Source organism: Ptychodera flava, chromosome 5, assembly GCF_041260155.1.
Source record: "Ptychodera flava strain L36383 chromosome 5, AS_Pfla_20210202, whole genome shotgun sequence".
NCBI lineage: Eukaryota > Metazoa > Hemichordata > Enteropneusta > Ptychoderidae > Ptychodera > Ptychodera flava.
The window spans coordinates 44,712,693-44,734,821 of NC_091932.1; the positions used below are offsets into that span (position 1 = coordinate 44,712,693).

At 38.0% G+C, this 22,129-nt stretch overlaps 2 protein-coding genes across 2 annotated transcripts in view; both read left to right on the forward strand.

Moving 5' to 3' along the window:
• The window catches only part of LOC139134075 (uncharacterized), a 22,964-nt gene extending 19,387 nt beyond the window's left edge, over positions 1-3,577 (forward strand). Inside the window, exons 4-6 of the mRNA XM_070700977.1 lie at positions 135-214; positions 1,400-1,472; positions 3,165-3,577. Coding sequence (XP_070557078.1) covers positions 135-214; positions 1,400-1,472; positions 3,165-3,577 — 566 coding nt within the window. The remainder of the gene's footprint in view (positions 1-134; positions 215-1,399; positions 1,473-3,164) is intronic.
• Positions 3,556-22,129, forward strand: part of LOC139134074 (tripartite motif-containing protein 3-like) — a 26,226-nt gene continuing 7,652 nt past the window's right edge. The window contains exons 1-3 of the mRNA XM_070700975.1: positions 3,556-3,747; positions 8,158-8,580; positions 9,526-9,831. Of these exons, the coding sequence (XP_070557076.1) occupies positions 3,735-3,747; positions 8,158-8,580; positions 9,526-9,831 (742 nt within the window). The 5' untranslated portion in view covers positions 3,556-3,734. The remainder of the gene's footprint in view (positions 3,748-8,157; positions 8,581-9,525; positions 9,832-22,129) is intronic.

Here is a 22,129-nt window from a genome sequence, read left to right on the forward strand (position 1 = left end):
AAAACAACTCAGTAATCTCATAATTATTTGTTTTCAGAGATAAAGAAGTAATGACAAGGAACTTGTTTGTAAAAGTGCCATGGACCAAACAGGTCTTTTGTTCACTGCCTGTGACTAAATTTTCTTCCTTTCAGGTGATGGTGGAGGAGTTCAGCCAGTTACATTCCATGATGAAACAGAAGACAATGGTGGTCATTGTAACTTGGATTCAGAGGTAAAAGAAAGAATATCCTGTCTTGGAACTTCAATGAACTGTACACAAATAAAATATTTTGTGCTATTATAGTGCTGACCTGTTGAAACAATTGCAGTGTTAAGCTAAATTACTGTACAAGATTTGACAGTTGTAAGCATCACTTTAATTATCATGGCTGAGTGTTCATCTTAACAATACATGGTCCTAAGCCTTCAATGTTCATTCAATGACTCTTGCTGAAGGTGCTCAGACTAAGTCCAAAACCATTTCTGAATCAAAAGATCAGAAACACATTCATAAATATAATAGAAATACCCTCTAGTGGTCGGTACAGCACATTGGTACACAAGATGTGTATTAATCTCTCCAATGTCTCTCACTGTTGCTTAGCTCATATGGTGACAGTGCAGTACTGTGGCATAATGGCATTTCTTCTTCAAGGCACCCAAATCAATTAGGATTACAGTGGTGTGCTTTTAAGCATTGGCATTACGCGAAGTAGACATACATGTATTGTCTAAATTGAGGTGTTGCCAACACTGTCAGGTGTAATTATAAGCTGAACAGTAATTCCAGTCGATCACAGAGAAATCAGCTCTGCCAAAGTTGAAACATTGTCTTCCAGCAGGTCAGATGTTGTTAAAACAGCTACACCTGAAAGCAAGTGATAAGACTTGGACAGTGCTTGAAATATGAGCTGTGGTGTTATTTAGACTACGTCTGACCTTCTGCTAGTCAACCCTTTATGATTGCCTCATCCTCTAAGCTTAGCTGTTAATTGCACCAGACAGTGTTGGTAACACCTCGATTTAGACAATATGTCTAGTTTGTCTAATGCCAATGCTTCAAAGCAAACCACTGTATCTTCAATGAGCTTTTATCATTCAGTTGTAAAATACATTTTGCAGATGTACATGCTAATATGAAGGAATTTGAGGTAACAAGAACATTTAATCACAGCTGTGCCTTCATATTACATTTGCATTGAACAAATTATTCTACAGCAGTCATAGTATATACCTATCAGCAGTATACATGATAGCATACATTTCAACATGGTGTTATGCTATTAAAACATAAATGGAAAATTCCAGAGTGATCATGGGAAAATGCCAATTTTAAGAGATTATTATGGTAAACTTAATCAGACTGAGTGTGCCAGATTCAGCGTTTTGCATTAACTTTCTCTCATTTGTTTGTCAGGATGAAAAACCGAGTTTGTCACAGCAAGAAAGTGATCCAATTGTTGAACCATCCCAGACCAACCTTGAACAAAGTGAGTATTCAAAATTGCCTTTATTAGCCTAAACATTATACAAGAGTTCAAACCTTTGACCTAGCTAGCTCCTAAGAACTCAAATCACCTTAATCAGATAATGTATAGTTTAGATATCAACTCCTCTGACAAACTGCCATACAAACTATATAAACATCCTACAGTTACATCAGGACTTTCATACTAGTATACTTTGGCCTTATAGCCATGCAGCATTACAGTGGTAGACTCACTTGAGGTCACAGGTCATATACCTGATATACCCACAGACCAATGATGACCTCTCTAATCCTGCAATTATTCACAAGAAACATTGTCCATACACATGTATAACATCAGTACTGTTTTGAATTAGCTCAGCTAGAACTTATAAATATCTAATAACTTTGAATGTTTTACAGGAGAAATTATCATAAACAGAAAAGTCAAAGTTGTTGCTGTTTGAGGTTGATTCCAAACTCGAAACCATTTTAATCATCCACTGAGACTGGTGAACATTAAATGGAAAGTGTGATAGCAAGCAATATGATTCAAGTGGTTATGACAATGAGCACCCTTTGAGCACTGCTATTTTCCTCCCCTAAATATCAGGGCAACATTTTACCAAACTTTTATGAATTTTTCTGTAATTTACATAAATTTTCACGGGCACTTTTGACCAAAAATTTTGGGAAAAATCAGAAAAAAATCGTCTACATCTGAAAGAAACTGTTGGCTTTATATTGTTTAAACGGCAACAAAAATTAACTTTGGCACTCAAAAGGTTAAACATAGTCTTCACTTCTTTCGTGTTATATTATCTCTTTATTAATAGAAACTCAAACTCAAAGTAACATTGTTTATGTCTGCAAATCAACGTATTTTCACATAAGAAACATTAGCAAAATAAGAAAATATCTCACTGAGGATATTGGTCATGCATTTGTTACATCGGAACAGTTTACTGTATGGCATTCCCATTAATAGTGTCAGAAAACGTCAACGAGTACAAACTACTGCTGCTCGCTTGATCCCTAAAAACAGAAAATACGATCATATAACAGGAATTTTACAAAATCTCCATTGGCTTCCAATATCTGAGCGGATTAAATACAAGTTACTACTTATTACATATAAAGCGACAAATGGACAGGCCCCTCCATACCTCTGTGAGTTACTTCATCTATATAAACCAACACGAAATATATTATATTTGCATCAAGGGCAGCATGAGATATGGCATGAACAACATTCAATGATAATTAACCCCTTGATATACCGGTATAGAAGAGTCGCCTGAGAAAAGATAAATTAGAGCAAATAGATATCATAACAGGTCCAATAGTCATCATCATTCAAAGTACCGGTACATGTACATGTATACCATTGTCCAAGAAACAAATAGAAAATGTTAATAACAATATTGTCATCTTGAACTACTGTTCAGCAGCTAGCAGCAGATCATCATGAATTATAATCACCAATTCATCATCACATAATACCGGTAGTATTGTTTTCTTTCTTGCGCAGGATGTGTTGTTATGAACTGTATGTAAGCTTGTAGGTGTTCTCTGAACTCTCTTCAAATTAACTGGATATAGAAATCCTATATTTTGCAGAGTCTATGGTGAAATAGACAGTTCATTAGTTTTTCAAGTTGATGTAATGGAAAAGTAGTTTTTATGTTACCTACCGGTATATCTTGTATTACAGGTTTAGAGGAAAAACTTACACAACATGGTGACCCAACTCTGTCCATCACAGCAGCCTATTCATCACTAAGTTTACAGGCTAGAAGTTTACTGCCAATAAAACCAAGCAAATATCAACTCACAGAATCTGACATCAGATACTTGGCACTGGGAAAGTCCAAAGTTCAGTCTTTACAAAGCCAGCTTGCCAGGGCTTTCACAGAGAAGTCAATACTGCAAGGCAGGTTAACTGATGCACTGAATGAAAAATCACAATTCAAAATGCAATGTGATGAATATATGCAGAAATATCAAAATGCTGAAAAAGTAGTTGCTACACAGCGTAGTGAAATCAATACACAAACAGCTCAATGTGATGAATATATGCAGAAATATCAAAATGCTGAAAAAAGTAGTTGCTACACAGCTCAGTGAAATCAATACACTAACAGCTCAGCTCAAAGGAAAAGACAAAGCAATAACTGGACTGAGGACACAACTAGAACAAGTATCTGGTGCACAATCTGATATTGAACTGCCAAAGAAACTTTCTGAAGAGAGACAACTTGGTGAAACAATTGTCATCTCTGAAATGGATGACATCGGTGAGTTAAACTAACCTGAATATTTATTTGTTTGTTTGTTTGTTTGTTTGCTTGTTTATTTTATGTAAGAAGTGCAATCATAAATACAATCAGAATAGACAATTCAGGAGATTTTAATTCTGAAAATTAAAAATCAGTATTGCCATTTCTTCCTTCTCTCAAGTTTCATGTCAATCAGGAGTTTCTTGACATTTCCAGGAGTAAATTATGTCTTTTCACCTATAAATGCAATATTTAAACTTTTCTTGAATAAAAGAGAATATTTTTTCCTCAGTGGAGTGTCAAATTGGCTTGAAATGCACACTGATTATCATTCAAATACTTATTTTCATTGAGTGCAGCTAGGAGCCAGTCATGGCATTAAGCAAGATTGGAACAGACGGTTACTCATTCTTGTATTCACTAATTGCCACTGAAATTTAATCAACCCCACTTAGACCCTGGTTTACAGTGGAATTAATACCTCTATTTTAGACCAAATCGCTGTAAACCCACTCTATTGAGCAGCACATATACATACAGTATTGGCAAGAAATTAAATGTATGTGCCCCCCTTCTCCCTTGGTCCTACCCAGTGCAATCATAGACAGTAGAGGGGCTTCCTCATCTGTCTATGCTGCAATTTGGATCAGTGTTCTCCTCAGTGCAATTAAACATAGTGGGATGAGTTTAACATAATAATTCAATTGTTATGCAAATTAGCTCTTATGCTCTCAGAAATTCTAGGGAGAACTCTGTATGGACTTTTTAATGTATCTGTACATGTATGTTACTAAAAAATTAAATCTCATTGTCTTTCTTCAAATTCATCATAAATGTCTGTCAATCCCTTCAAAATATTCATTAAACTCAGAGTGGCTTTGAAAACAGTTTGATTTATTTAATCAGGGCATGAGATTTGAGGCGAGCGATCGCTCCGCTCGCCTAGCGCTCGCGCAAATCAAAATCCACGCGAACGATTTTCCGCTCGCGTGGCAACTTGGATAGGACTGCGACATGTTCACAGGATGAATGCACTGCAAAAATACTGGCGTCTGAGCACGTGTTCATCATCGGAATGACAGGCTACAGCCTGCAGACTTCAGCTTCTTTTTTGTAAAAATTAATGAAATTGTAGCAAACATATGAACAAGAGAAACAAAGGCCATGCGTACACGTGTGCCCATACCGTGTCTTCTATTTCTAAGCTTTGCTTAGCCCTGCGTACGATGCTGTGTGTTCCGCTACAGCTAATCGCCCCGCTCACCACAGCGATTAGCTGTAGCGGAACACACAGCATCGTACGCAGGGCTAAGCTTTGCTATACATCATGTTACATGTATATGCATTCGCGTTCCGAAAACACACAGTCCCTACGGTAGAGTTGACTTTTCAGATCCTCAGATTCAGATCCTCAGATCCTCAGATTCAGATCCTCAGATCTCAGACCTCAGATCCTATAACTTCAAACGCAGATTCATAATTAAAATTTCACAATTTTCAAAGTTTAATGTAATATACTGATAAATAAAATATAATTTACATTTGGAAAGGTTTAGAAATTATTTTATTTCTATTTTGAATCTTGAACTTAAAAACTTCGATCTCAGAATCAGAACGTCATCTGTCGAAGACAGGGTGCGCAATGATTCCACTTGTTATGTCATCACGTGAACGTTCCCTCATAGAGATAACACACCCGCGCGCGATCGAACGATCAAGACCGCGACGATCATGTAAATGCTGGCTATCGACAGTCCGTATTTTACCATCGTTCGTAATATTTATGGCGAGGGAATATAACTAATCCATGTTGGAGGCCAGTGACCCCGGGCTAAATCAGAATTCAGGGGTCGGAAGAAGCAAGTTAGCTAATCTGTAATTGTAGACCCGTGTTCGTTGAAACTTGTTGAGCGAAAACGTTTATGTAGACTTTTTTTGTTTTCATAACTGCCTTGTACATGTCATATTCAAATTATTATTTTAAATATTGCAATCATACTGTTAATACGGGTATTGTAAAAGGCTTGTAAATTCGAATCTGCATCTGAAGTTATAGGATCTGAAGTCTGAGATCTGAGGATCTGAATCTGAGGATCTGAGGATCTGAATCTGAGGATCTGAAAAGTCAACTCTACCCAGTCCCTACAAGGGATTAGCCGTGGCCGTGGCTAGTAAAACTCATCAATTGTGTTGCTTTATATGCGATGTCTGTACAGAGTACGCAACCACGACTATATTGAACGTAAGCCTGGCATCTGTCCGGAGCGGGCGCTCCCATAGATCATACAGGCAATTCATTCAACACGAATTTTGCGATCCTCCCTCATTTGTTCGTACTCATTTTCTTGAAAAGTGTTTGGCTGACTGCATAATTAGGAAGAACCGTGTTCTCGATGAATTAAGAGCACAGAGATTTCGACAAGAATTGACTATGCAGTTTGGAGAAATATTTGAAGACGTTGATGCACGATCGCCGCCCTCATAAGCGAACTATGAAAACCTCCTCGGAAATACGGCGCGCAATTTCTCTGCCGAAAACAGCCGATTTTGAATCCAAAACTTGCACTAATCTTCGTTTTCGAGCACACCCACTTCGCCTAGGTACACGATGTGCTCAGCCGCGCTTATAAACTTAAGCAAAGCCTTATTATCTCTCTCTATGCGAGGGAAGCGTTCGTATATCCGCCGCCATTGTTATTTTCATTCAACCCATGAGCACTCGGGCGAAAACCAGCCTTGCAAACAAAAGAGCATCGCGATATCGAACTTCAAAAGTAGACTTCTTGGGCACACAGTCCATGTAGCCGACAATGAGATGCAAATGATATGCGGTCAAGGTCTCCTCAACTAACTTTCAGCTGGTTCTTCACTTTCTACTATTTTTATATTATTTTTTACAAAGGCACAGACTTATTCTACCTGCAACTTAAAACTGATAGTGATTTTGTAGCTCATTCTTTACTATTTTTCATAGTTTTTGGTAGCCGGTAACAGACACTTCGTGTTCGTGTCGGCTACATGGACGATCTGCCCGTTCTTGAGAGGAGTGCAACAAGAGAAAATTGTGAAGCAAAACTGAGTATGTAAAACTTCTGAAGAGATAAAACGAAAAAATTATTTTGTCAACAGAAAATTGTCATCGTAGATTGTAATTAGCTCAGAGGTGGTTATATTTAATGTTAATTACAGAGTGCTACATCGATAGTGTTATATCATAGCACAGTAAGTTGTCTGTATTTTTTGACTTGTCCAGTGATCAGGACTGTATTGCCGATACTGGTTCTTACTATAATAATACTTACCTTAAGTTCTTATAACAAACAAATATAACAAAAACAAAAATCAGAAAAAAAACTAAAAATAGATATTCTCAAGTAGAATGCACAAGACACAATTAATAATTTCATAATTCTTTTTATTTGCTTCACTCTCCCTATGCATTTCAGGGGAGTAGTTTTATCACTCTCGTAACACTCCCGCAGATAATTTTAGGAGAGTGATTTTCAGCTCACCAGCACTTTTTAAATCTCATGCCCTGTTTAATATATTTCATCATGGATTGTTTGCCAAGAAATACCCTTTCAATGTGCACAAGGTAACAGCTAACACAGTACATCAATTTTCATGAGGACATAATTGCATTGACATCAGCTCAAAGAATAGAAAGGATTTCCAGTCTTCATAGAGATGAACGGGCCAATTATCACTTTTCACAAAAGCTATCATGAGTGTTTCATTTATTTTTGTCTGTGATGAAATCAAAGTTTTCACTTGACACTCTCACAGTTTTGTACTTCGACTCGTTCATGTTTAAGTCATGCAAATGTAAGCATGACAGCTAACATGTCAGAATGGAAGCTATCAAGACTAATAAGATGCAAAAACAATCCTGTGATGAATTGTATCTGCTTGGGGCTTGAAATTTAAATTTTAGAATGGTGCTCCATATAAATGAACACAATATATTTTGGTGGTCCACATTTAAGAGGTGGTCTGTTCAAAATGAATTTCCAAGTCACAAAATTCTGAACAGCCAGCCCTTAAAGCTTGTGAACATTGTAGTGTGACTGAGTTAATTATACTTTTGATATTTTGTTGTCAACAAAGAGTAATTTTGCTCGATGCTGAACTTAAGTTTTCACTGTGAGGATAATATGAGTCCAAAATGACTTGAACAGATAATCAACTGGCAATAAAATTGATATCTGGGACATCACAAAAAAAATTATCCAGCTCAATAACAGTCATAAAAAGACTTAATATTTCAATTTCTGTGACAGTTTCCAACTCTCACATGGTTAACAACAGTGGTTTCATGAGAGCCATTGTGTTTTCATTTGGTAGACCAAAATGTCCGATGAGAACTGTCTCATTTACAATTTTAAATTAACTCTCTGCTATTGATAGAATTATATTGTTCCTTTCTAGAAGTGACTGATATTTCAGCAGATAATGAGTACACCAAACCTAAAATCACTGAGATTGAGAAAGAAGAAGTATCGCAACCTAAGATGACCAGTACGGAGGGAAGTGGGATGGAGTTGACAACCACATCAACACAACCTGAGATGACTGGCAGTGATGGAAGTGAGATGGAAGTGGCCATATCAACACAACCTAAGATGACTGCCGAAGAGGGAAGTGAGATGGAAACAGCCACCTTAACACAACCTAAGATGATAGGCAGGGATGGAAGTGAGATGGAGACAGCCACATCAACACAACCTGAGATGACTGGCAGGGATGGAAGTGAGATGGAGACAGCCACACCAACACAACCTGAAATGACTGGCATGGAGGGACATGGAATAACGACAGAAGCTGTCACCACAGCAACAGAGCATCAGACAGGTAACAAAAGTTTACCGCTACTTTATATGATGTTTGCAATGTATAGATTGTCATATCAATGAGGATAGAGAAAACATTGTAGTCAACTTCCCGTGATAATAAACATTGTTGTGCAAGTTAAGTTTTAACCATGATTTAGCAAAGCCCAAGGTAAACACCTGTATTTTTGGACCGATATAGTCATGAACACTGTCTTTCATAGCATATGGGAGGAAACATTTCTGAGTATTTATTTTAAAGGAATTTATTATGATAATAGATCATAGTTGGATTGAGGAAGGAAAATAGATCATTCATCCATATCATGGGAGTAGAAGGGACATATTAATTGATGAATAGGATGATAATTTGGTGGCAGAACACCAAAGAAAGTGTGGGATCACTTTGTTCTCACACTCCCTCCTATGGAATGAATGAACATAAAGGGTATACATTCACGGAACGAGAGCTCTTTGGTCATTACTTAATTGTCTTCATGCTTGTGGCATTCATATTTATTGATGAATAGGATGTCACAATCGGACGAGTCATTTCAAAGTGAGCTTTTATGAATTCCTCACAAATGAAATTATATTGAAGTAGACCAACAGACTTATGTTAATTAATGTGGTTATTTTAATATTTATTATTATTATGTTATAAAAGGTACAACTGTGAGAATAAAACTTACACTTTTGATGTGGATGACTTTAAACTATATTTTTCTACAGGTAATGATAAAAACAGAATTTTGCATGTATTGGAGGAACATAAGAAAACTATTCGTACACACCAATCAGCTGAGATTGAATGCTTTGTACTGTGTTGGGAACTTCTGTCTGATATGAGCTAGACAGATGTTGAAAAATCTTGTAAAACACTTGAATCTCAACTCATTGTGGTGGGATTCTAGTAGTCACAAAAAAAGTTTACTCACCACTGGCAATTTTTTTTGTCAATCCACAGGGAAGAGAGATTCCAGTGGTATTTTTGGCAAGTTCTTCAAACGTCTTACTGGTCGCAAGGACAAAACTGATGGTAGTAAAGTGATGTCCATTGGTAAAAAGGAACTGAGTGGTTCAGTTACTGCTGGTAGTAAAGAGTTGTCTAGTAGTAGTGGTCCAGTGTCGTCTGTGATGTCTGGTGGTACATCGACACTGCCTGGTAGTAAAGAGGAACAAAGTGGGTCATATAGTGATGGCAGTGGCAAGGGAAGTGATTTAGAGTCCATGGAGAAGATGGTTGGTGGTAGAGCAACTCCAAGTTCAGCTGGTCAGTATAATTATTACCATAGCATAGAGTGGTATAATTACAATTATATCATACCAGTATATTGATGGTGCAAATACAGCAATCTGATTGGTCGAGACGCGAAAAGAACCGTGGTATATTGGCGATATACCACGGCTGGCATGCGCACTAGCTCTCAGCTTGAGGAAAGTCCTTTTATGACGTTCCCCGTGAAATGGTCAAAATCTCGTGGTATCCCATATCTGGGTGTGCTTTATTGCTTAAATACGTGCACCATTTTGGCTTAAGAAGCAATATCTTGATCAGATCTAAAACAATATTTTTTCAGACCCTAAGATAAAGATACTGTAACAGTATCTTGTACACAGGATTTCCTTTAATGGCATAGAATTATAATATTTCATAGCTGGGCACATTACCGCTAGTCTAACAAAACCTACCATGACTTCTTTATCTTTTATGTTGCAAGGCAGTAGGTTGTTTCAAGTACATGTACATGTGAAAATTACAAAGCAGTTTCCAGAATGCTGCAAGATGACATGTAGCATATCTTTAAAGGGAGAAAGTCGGCCAATTTCTACACATTTTTCGACGGCAAAAATCCGCGTTCAAATCAATAGCCAACCCAAATAGTGACCATAGATGGCTTCAAGGATATAAAAAACTGCCTTCTTGCTCTTTATGGCAATGTTCAATGTTTGTCTTGCAGGGCTGTCATTATAGCGGTCACCGGCGGCAAATCGCCGTCTGACACAGGTCATGCCGCTGCCTGTTTTCCCTATTCAAGGCCTGCAATAATGATCTTTACACACGTTATGAATTCTTTCCTGTCCCAATTCTACCGTTGGCTGCGCTGTGCTACAGAGGCGCAGCCCCTAAGGCTCGTTGGTAGCCGATTTCTGATTGGTTTAAATCGGTACTGTCAAAAAGCTTTACGTGTTCTGATTGGTTTTTGGACCTACACGATCGATATGGCTACGAAAAGAACAACAGCCACGTTGGATTTATGGGTCCAAAATAAGACCCCGAGAGGCTTACACTAGCTTTGGAGATAAAAGTAATGTCAATATTTGTAAATCATTTTATTTTCCTGAGGAATTTCAGTGATCGGGGGTTCAATCCATCAATGGTATGGCATGCAATGTAGATTTCACGCCGCGTCTAAGCAAAGTGTCATAGCATTACGTGTATTTAGCGACTGGAATTTTTGATTTGTTTTCCCGTTTGCAGATCGTGAACACTCTTTACAATGAGTAAGAACCGTTTACTCAGCGCAAAAAAAACTTTGTGGGATTGACATAATTTTTAGTGAGTTTTGACTGCTACTGAATTTGTTTGCACCAAGCCGCCGTTCTATGAAATGTATTCTTACAGTAAGTACATGCTGTGTACTGTGGTTGTTTCGAAGGCCCGAGTAATGAAGTTTGATAAATATTTTCCGACATCCGAAATCTTTCCTCAAAAGCAAATATCGGTATTCCGATCCTTCAAAATCATTTACCAAGACCAACATTTTTTATGTTTAGGGCAATCACAAAATTTAGCTAGGCTTGACTATATACTTTCGCAGTATCTTGCACGTACGTATACGGCGGTAAACCATGTTTGAATATGGATATATCATGCATGGAGCCTACCCACTTGGCCGGTGTGGGTTTCGACAAAACTCTGACTACTGTGAGGGATATCAGAATAGATAGTCATTAGGAGAAAAGATTTGATCGTTAACTTTTACATGCAAGGATTTACTACGTAAATAAATCAACATATTCTCAATCTTGTCGACTGAGAGGCAGACAGACAACGAAGCCACGCAATTTCATTAGCGGATGTAAACTTGAGTATGTAATTGTTTGTATGACGTAGCGTCTACTCAAATTGTCTCTGGTAATGGTCTCATATTTACCCCATTACATTTTGTAAATTTTCACACTGGAAATTCATGTCAGTTCAGTTCAGTTCAGGTGCACACATATGTGCACGTTTATTGCTTTTCAAGGCCTCCAGCCCATAAGCAAGGGTGAAAACAAAGAATACAGGTGAGAAGTATACATACAGTGTTAAGTCATACAATACAGTACAGTAAATACACTAGTCTCTCGTGAAAAAAGGAAAAAGAAAATCAGTTCATAGTACTGAAGAATCGTACTGAAAACTAAACTATGGCATTTCAGTATTTTTCAAAACTGATTCTCTGAGTTTGAAAGCTTTATATACAAAGTTACATAGTGATAAGATCATTGATGGATCCTTTTCACTCATAATTCTCAAAAACATTTGGAAGTGAGGATGATTAATATCTTCTCGTGGAAAATATTGCTTTCTCAAATTCGCATATACAGGACACACAAGTAGAAAATGATACTCATCTTCTACATATTTGCCACAGCATACCTTACAATGCCTTGCTGAAACATCTATGTTCTGATGCCTTCCTTCCTCTATCGCGAGAGGAAGAACAGAACATCGAAAGCAAGCAAAGACCTGTCTAACATTTCGTGTACAATTTGAATAAAGATACATTTCAGGTTCAAGGAGAGACTTGAACTGTGAATAAGTACGTAGTTTGCTTTTTGATGAACAGTAACCTTTCCATTGCTGTTTCAAAATATCTGCAATTCGTGTTTCAAATGTTAAAAAGAACAACTGTTTGTCACCTATCTCTTGCGATATCCATACACGGCCAAATTCATACGAAAATAGAAAAGAATATGCTTGACAGATGTTGCCCATGTATGTCGACCTAAACGGTCAAGATTGCACAGCATTAAATACGCTTGCCTAGGGAGTCTCCCTTGTGGCATTTCAGTGAGTTTTACCCAGTAACGGATACATCGTTTTAAGGTGTGAAAAAAGACTGGCAAACGCCCACACTCTCCAACTACAGCTTCATTTGCTGTACTATTAGGTACACCCAATAGCTTTTTGCACCATGCTCGTTGAACTTTTTCAATGATGTCGTAAAATTGAAATCCCCAAATATCTGATCCATAACAAAGAATTGGTAAGATCATAGCATCAAATAACTTAAAATGACATTCAAATGAAATGTATTCCAGTTTCCACCTGGCCACTGACAATAAATTCAGTGCCTTGTTAGCTTGGTTGGCTAATGTATGTACAGCTTTAGACCAGGTGTTACGTGTAGAGAGTAGAAGACCAAGATATTTGTAATACGATACAATATCGATTTCTGTATTCCCAAAGTGCCATTTTTCCCAACGAGCTTTATGGCCACCTTTGCGAAAAATAACAATTTTTGTCTTTTCCAAGTTAACTTTCATGCGCCATTTGATACAATATTTATGAAGAATGTCAATTAAGAACTGTAAGTTTCGTACAGAATCAGAAAAAATTACAATATCATCTGCATACAGTAAGGAGAAAAGATCGAAAATATCTTGAGTTAACTGAATGCCCATTTGACCTGACTCCATAAACATGGAGTTTAATTCTTCGATGAATAGGCTGAACAATAAAGGGCTAAGAACACACCCCTGTCGTACACCAGCTGGACAATTAAAATATTCTGAAGTTAAAGTGCCAGCTCTGACATAGCCGGTAACTCTGGGGAGAGGTCTTCAAACAGACAAAATAAAATTACAGCAGTATCAACCAGACGCAAATCGGAATTTTTGTCATGACATTATGACATCAGTTTTGCAGTGGGGAAAAGATTTTTGTTAATTCTAATACGATTAGCTGTTTTTGAATGGGAATGTATTACAATTATTGAATTACTTTCTGCAGATGTTATAGAAAATAACAGACGACGCGCTGACCATTAACGTTTATTTGTGGGCAAGGGCGAGAGGAAAGGCAAAAATTAACGGGCGAGGCTTGCCTCGCCCGTTAATTTGACTTTCCTCAAGCCCGGGCCCACAAATAAACGTTAATGGTCAGAGCGGAGTCTGTTATTTCCATTATATTAATAGTGAACCCAAGAAAACCGTCAAAATTTCCGAAAATTTCAGGACGCGACGGCAACTGGGCCCCAGAAACTGAACCAATCGCAACACACTGTCACGCGCGCTGTAAAAAATTGGCAAATCCGGAGATGTTTTCAGAAAAAAGTATCTCAACTTGACCTACAAGTGCTCCATTTTATTTTGTGATTGATTATGATTTACGTTTCAGCTGTAAAGTTACGATACTTTGAGTTGTTAATCTTATTATTCATATTCACGGGCATGTAAACAAACCATTACTGTGTATTTGTGGTCAGTCACGTGGTTCAGCTCGACCAATCAAAATGCGACGCGCAGGGCATGGTAATATAATGTATCTTAAGAAATAGTTTCTGAAGGTGTAGTTTCTAAGGTTACATCTGAAAAATTGTTTTTGCAGATGTAGTTTCTGAAGCTACTGTTTCATCAGCCTGAGAATCACACAATATTGAGGTATTAATGTCAGCTGGTACTGCCGTACAAGCCTTTCTCAGATGAGTACTCCAGTGATTCTGATTATGGTTCAGATTATGATCTTTATTAAGCAGGTTGTAATTCAACAGACTTTGTATGCAAATAATAATTACCTGGTGTATCAATAAACATATAAACTCTGTAATATTTCTGTTTGTCTTTCATAATTTATTTCACAAGATCCAATTTCATGTTACTTTTGATACTTCAGTTATAATAAACTTGACGGTAAATTGCCCTCAAAGTGCCACCACAGGCCACCAATTGAAGATGAATAATTAGAAAGCTTCAGGAGGGGGACACCCCCCTCCTGGCCTCCCCCCGCGGGCGCACGCCTTGCTCCGCTTCGCTCGCACAAGGCTGTACCCTCCTGTTCTTTCACTTGTACCCTTCTATTCTGAAAAACATTGACAGCCCTGGTCTTGGTGTCCATGCGATTTGAATTAACCACCATTTTTGAACCCCATCACATAAGAATTACTGCGCACTCTACTTCACATCATCATTTGGAAGAGTGCGTGAACGGCCTGTAACCCTCATACAAACTTCAGCACAATGCATAACGATGAGCACACGCAAAAACAAATTACAGTTAAATAGTGAAAATTAAAAGGGCATTTTCTTGTTACTTTAACTATCGAATGACAGGGACTGTGAAACAGAAATAAAACCATAGACCCAATGGTTCTATGATAAAACTAAAACCATGTAAGATTGCTACGGTGATACTGATAGTGAAACAGTTACAGAGTCATACATTTTCTTTGCATTTTATGGTGAGCAAATCGTGATAAACCTACGTCTTCGCAGACTTTTATTTTGGGGCATTTTTCTGCCATAGTGTTTTTTTTTCAAACATGACATGATCCAGATGATTACTTGTTGAACTTTGAAACATCGCACCCAGAGGCGTGACATCACCGAGTACTATTGATTGATACTGCTCATGATTGTTTGTTACCTCTTGACAAACAAAATCTGTGCAAATGTTATTGAATGGGGGATTTCTATGTGCCTCTTGTTACTATTGTTACAGTTGATCGGTATTTTGAATCACAAGTGAGTACAAGGATGGCAATGACGGTGACTTCAAATGACAGCAGTCACCCTTGTCTTCCACCGGCAGTCACTTGCGTCACATGGCAGTCATTGCAGCTTTTGCTGCACCGACTGATAGTGGTTTGCCCGAAGTCAAGACCGCCAACAAACACAAACAGCCACTTACAGGAAATTGGCCTTAATTGCTGTGAATACTGTAAAATTAATGCTATGAACACAAATTTACATATTGTTTGGACCTTTATCTGTACAATTTTGTGTTCGCCAGTACAGCTGAAACCAGAAGACTGATTCTCCTAGACATGCACCCAACTAAGCTACTGGAAGCCTATAGCTGGTAATACACTAGCTGTGGGTCCATAGCTGTGGTGTTTTCAGACGGGATTCTTGCCTTTTACGGGCTGGTTTTGACTTTTACGATTTTAATTGGGATATTGAATAGACTAGTGTCCATGTTCCGCCGCAAGCACCCTTTGCGCAAGTTTGTTCGACGATATTTCGAAAAATTTTCCATCCAAATTACAAATTGCCAACACTCATCGACAGCTTGGTTATTAGGGACTCACCAGACCAGAAATCCGCTCAAAATTCACTGAAATATCGCCTTTTTTCTAGGTTTGCCCGACATGACTACACGGAGACCGCCATTTTGCTAGCGTAAAACTGTTGGTCGAGGATCCCTGCAGCACGTCACTACAGTGACGTAGGCGGTGACCTCTCAACTTCAAAACACAAAGTGAGAGATTATGGCCAGCACACGAATAATCACAGATCCTAGGACTGAACTTTTTCCCCCCAAGTAAAAGTTTGATTTCAGTTTTGTGAGACTGGCAATGTCCATAAGACGAACGATGGTCATCGATATCACACGATGAATCTCTCAGTTTGTGTTTAGAAGTTGAGAGGTCACCGCCTACGTCACTGTAGTGACGTGCTGCAGGGATCCTCGACCAACAGTTTTACGCTAGCAAAATGGCGGTCTCCGTGTAGTCATGTCGGGCAAACCTAGAAAAAAGGCGATATTTCAGTGAATTTTGAGCGGATTTCTGGTCTGGTGAGTCCCTAATAACCAAGCTGTCGATGAGTGTTGGCAATTTGTAATTTGGATGGAAATTTTTCGAAATATCGTCGAACAAACTTGCGCAAAGGGTGCTTGCGGCGGAACATGGACGCTAGTCTATTCAATATCCCATAGCTGTGGTGGCGGGGTTAAATCGTAAAAGTCAAAACCAGCCCGTAAAAGGCAGGAATCCCGTCTGAAAACACCACAGCTATGGACCCACAGCTAGTAATACACAGCCCTGCCATGCAGAGCTTAGTAACTACTGCAAAACAATTTTGTATGGACGAAGCCCAGGTTGAAACATATACCCGGGAGTGAATCAGATTTCTTGTGGGCAAAGCTCTTTTTCTCACCGGTTTCATTTAGATGTGATAGGAAAATAGTAGAAGTACATGCATGTACCGGTATGTCTTGCCATATTGAAACAGTATCGTACTGCGTATTCAAGCACTCATGATTAGAGAACCGGGCATAGACAGCATGCAGTATACTGGCGTTCACTCCAAGATGTACGCATCAGTCGCCAAAGTATATTGATTCAATCATACGATCACCGGGACAGTCTGGTGAAGTTTATTCTAGACTTTCATTTTACTCTGTATACCCGCAGTCCATGGGCAAACCTGCATGGAGGTACATGTACAAATGAAATGAAAACAATTCCTAGGCAATAGGTCACAGTGAGAGAGACTGAGAATAGGTACTGTCGTTGCAGCTTGCAGGCATTTGAAATGCCTTTTTGAAAAATGTTCTCTTTTGCAGCAAAGAACAGTATATTGAAGAACAGGATTGGTTGTCAAGTTCTGTACATGCAAAGCTGACTGTCAAATTGATGTAACTTAATTCAGCTTACAGCATCGATGGTAGGGGAATCCCGAACACTGTGTTATCGATCTGGAGCCATATAATTATATGCATCATGTGCACTGTGTGTTTTTTTCACACGCGGATGCTCATAGCGGTGAACAGCCGAATTGATGGTCATGACCATTTATTATTTCTTGCGATGGTTTTATTTATCGTGTTTAAAACCGGGATCGAATATATGCATGGTCATCCATTCATTTAGCATCTACATGTCAAACACTACACATAGTGTCCCGTATCAAACAAACTTCATGAAAAATGGCCGACTTTGTCCCTTTAAATACTCATCTAGCTGTTATAGGAATTAATCATATGCAGAGGTTGTCGTATGATATTTATGTCTGTTTTTTGTACTTCCCCCAAAATTGTGTAAAACTCCTTTATCAAGGCATCAAGTAAAAATGTGACAAAATGCCTTGGATTAGAAGTAATATTCACACATCTTCACTTTTACCAGATAGATCAGGGCTTATTTTTTGAAAATGGCAGGAGAGCTAAAATTCACTCTCCTGAAACTATCCAGGCGAGTGGTAGGCGAGTGATTTAGCAGCTCCCCTGAAAATAGTCAGGCGAGTAAAACAAAAAATTGTGTCATCTCTTGTGATTTGATTATGGCACTGCTTAAATTAGAAGAGTGACTGAACAGGTCCCCTGAAAACAGTATGGAGAGTGCATGAATAAAATTTATTACGAAAACAATATGCACTAGCTGTCTTTCTTATTGTTATGTAATAGAGAAGGGAGAAAATACGGCACAGTACAATAAATTACCCACGATCCTGTTTGATTGTACCAACGACGTTAATTTTCTTATAACTTTTTCAGTTCTGCATAAAAGCAATAATATGCAGACTCAAGATAATTGATTAATTATATTTATTAAAAGTACATTGAAATATTGTAGTATAAATTTCAAAGAAACTGTTAAATAACGATAAAAGTCACATTCTGCAGGTACTACAAACTTGGAAGGCAAGTTATGACCAACTGAACGGGTCATTCTCTGAAAAAGTTAGCATGTAAATTTCTTTCGTCTTTTCTATTTGGAAAAAACTCAATATCCTTTTGTTTCATAAAACAGGTGCAACTAGTCTCCCTACTTTCCATCACTTTATTCTGTTTGGCTGAGGACACAATCAGTGGAAAATTTACAAAAATGCTATCTCCTCTCTCAATCAAGCACAATTTTCTTATTCCTTTATGTCTTTAAAAGTACTCAGAATTTTTACAACTAGTCCAAGAATTTATCTACACATGGGAGACATGGTAGACTTCACAGGGGAATCTACGTTTAATCATGATGTATTATGGGAAATCTGTAGTACTGTGTATGGATTATGTATTTTGATAGATGGAACAGGATAAGCAGTGTTCTCCCACCCAAATGTCCTAGCATATTGGCTAACTTTCAACATTTTTCGAACAATAAATATGCAGAAATGTGGCCTCTGTTGTATTCATGGACAAATAGATGAAGTTATAAAAAATTAGATATATTGGCATTAAGACAAAAACCTACCAAGACAACAGTGCTGTCATCAAACATGTTTGGTTTTGAACATGGAGGTATTTTTTTACCTCCATAGTTTGAACTACGCCGAGTACGCGTACAGAACTAGATTTTACACTGAATCGTGCTACCAGCAGTCCACAGTCAAGTTATGTTTCATTTGTTTGCGTTTGCGACCCGCTGAAACATCCTGCATGCTCGTTGGTCTTCAACCAAAGTTAACTTGGCCGATTGTTACCGCGATATATAGAAGTGATCACAAGTTTACATTTCACAAAACAAAACGAATTTATCATAACAGCCACGTCGAGGTACACGATCCGCGGTGTGTACACTCGAAGGCGAAGAGGGCCGAGGGCTGCCAATTGTTTCAACAGGTACCATTTTACGACAGTCACACAGAACTCCTATGCTGTACGCAAAAATGTCGCAAAAAATTTACGTATTTCAAAGTTTTACGGTAGAATGAAAATATGATCTTTTTTTCAGAAGTATAGGGTATCTGTCCAACTTTTCAGAGTCAATTTAATTATTTTGAGCTTTCAAAGGACCAAGAGACCTAGCAGTCGCTCAGGCTACACTGTTGAAATAGAGATCATGCATTTGTTTCCGATAGTTGCGACGTGTAGTCCCAGTCATCATGTCGTAGACATTTTCTCCACATTCGATCTCGATAGCGTAAGCAATATGATCCTCGTTTGTCACGCATATTTTTCCTATGAAATCTTGCTGCGGCAGGATAACTGTTGTGTTTTGAACTCTTCGAAAGAATATGGCAGCCAAAAAACGGAGTTGGTTTGAGAATGTGAAGGGCTGTACTTTGTACATTTGTGTACATGTAAATTCCAAACCATAGTGCCATTAGTGGTGCTATATTGAAGTGTTAGGCCCGCCGCCGATACGCTATCACTAGACGAGTACTATTGTAATACTGTATCACATTGTTGCACCTAAATCGATCCATTCCATTGCTAGAATCTGCTTGCCGAGAACGTAATTCATACTGAAGTGAAGTGAACTGAATATTGAAAGCATAATTTTATTCGCTACACTGTGCTTCGCGTGTCGATCGGAGGAGATTAGAGTATGTTACATTTTGGATACAACGTGTGCCTTTGGTCTCAAAAACTTGGGTCCCAGCCGTGGCGCGAGCGGCTAATCGCTCTCGCGGAATTTGATTTGCACGAGCGGTAGGTGAGCGGAGCGATCGCTCGCCTCAAAACATAAGGTCTGATAGCTATAGATATACCGGTACACACCACTGACAAAATCCAAGTTATATCAAGAATACAAGAATATGATAAAAAGGATATCAATGTTTGTTAACAGCAGATAATATTGACAAGAAATAAGTTCACATGACCAATTCCAGTTTGAGAAGACACTGATTTCAAGTGCATCACTGCATAAAATGAGAAGTTCTTCTCCTGCAAGCTATATATTGTCAGTCTGTTGAAAATAAAATTTGCATTTTACTTACATAAAGTAATTCAGCCATTCCATATAATATCCAGCTTCAAAAACGCAGTCTGACACCATCATATTACTTGAAACTGTTCTGTAACAGGGAAAAAAGGAATCATTGGGGATAAAAAAGTTAATATATTTACATTTGAAGCAACATTTATCTGCTAAAAGAAATCATTTCAAGGTAACTGGCAACACTGGTACCAGTAGGTATTACTCCTGCTGTAGTTGAAAACAGCAAATACAACTGTCATTCAAAAGTAAGGAATTTGAATCAGACTAGAAATATGAATTTATTTATTGTTCAACAATATGTATTATTAATGCAAGACATTTTTCTATGGTACTGGTCAAGAGCATTTGGATAAATTTGTTGATGGCATTACGCATAGTCTGACAGTGCGAAATGAGTAAACAATATCGGTATATAGAAACAATATTACTAACTTTTTGGAAAGATAGAATATACAGTCTAAAGGTTCTGTTTTTAAGACTAGCATTGCATAATTGTAGCAATATATTTTTAATAACAAACATAACTGTATTTTGTTATTACATGTAACCATCAATCAATTTGCTGATGCAGGGCCTGAAAATTACGCTTGCCCGATGCCCGGGACAGACTTATTTCTAATACGGACTAGTGTAACGCTAGCCCTCACTTGCCCGCGGGCAGAAAGTTTAGAGTCAACTCAGTGGTTTGTCAAGAGTGCGTTCTTTCGTCTTTGACGCAAAGATTAGAAACAATGTCCCCCAAAGTACAAGACATGGGTCACTCGGACGCACTCAAATCGGAGCTTATTTTTTTCGTCTCAACGGAAACACTGAAGAACAATCAGTTACTCTGTTACAGTTTGCAATTCATGGTATAGGCAAGTTGATGTGCGTCCACTAGCCACTTGACCTGGTGTAAATGCCGGGCCACGTACTTCTCCACTTATTTTACATGTAAAATGTAACGAGATAATAACCAGACAATGATGTTTGAAGCGGAAGCATAGATCATTTTAAATAGAACAACTAACTTTTCACCAAATAATTTGGACTGTGAAACAGTGAAGCAAACTTTATTGACAAATACGGTAACGTTACTCTGTCTCTACCCAACTAACCTGCTAGCTATAGTAGTACACAGTGTGTACAGAGAATGAAATTTTAGCCACACTGCACGGAGCATCAAACGGCACTATGTGATGTGATGGAAGCTCACAACTTTACCTAAAAATATCAGTAACTCCAAATTTTGATGAAGCACTATATCCCTGTCTTTCAAAGTAGTATTTTGCAGTCAGAAATTTCTCCAGAATGAGTCTCATGCCACTCTTCGATCGTACGCAGCAAGCTTGTGTAGGTCACCATGCTGCATTCTTTATATGGTCAAGACCCCCTATCTTAATTGTAGCGGACCTTAAAAAAAGCCACCTAGCTTGTCAAAGCCGTGGTATGGCAAGTTGTTATTGCTAATATGAAGAGAAAGGAGTTCCTCTCAGATATTTAGTGTTTTCAACCTATCTTATTTTTGCAATTTCAATGAAAAAGTGTCAATCATTTGGGCAATTATAAAAATTAAGGGAACTTTACAGAAGTAGTGAAAAAAACATGTTAAATGTCTGCTTTATTAGACTATTGTCTTCAATCACTCCTACTTTTGTAGTCATAAGTGTGATGAAACATCTTACTGGTATTTATTTTTTGTTAAACACATCTTAATGCAGTAACTGGAAAGAATTCCCATAAACAACGAAAGCATATTAAATAATTTTCATTATGGTAATGTACTTTTTTTACAATTATAAACTGTAAATACCACCAATTTGTCACAAACCATTGTAGGAGAGATCCCACAATCTGGGTAAGAGCAGAATCATTTTTTTTTTTGAAAATTTTCAGGGCAAGTGAGTTTCTGCTACGGACAAGTAGAAAAATAGAGGC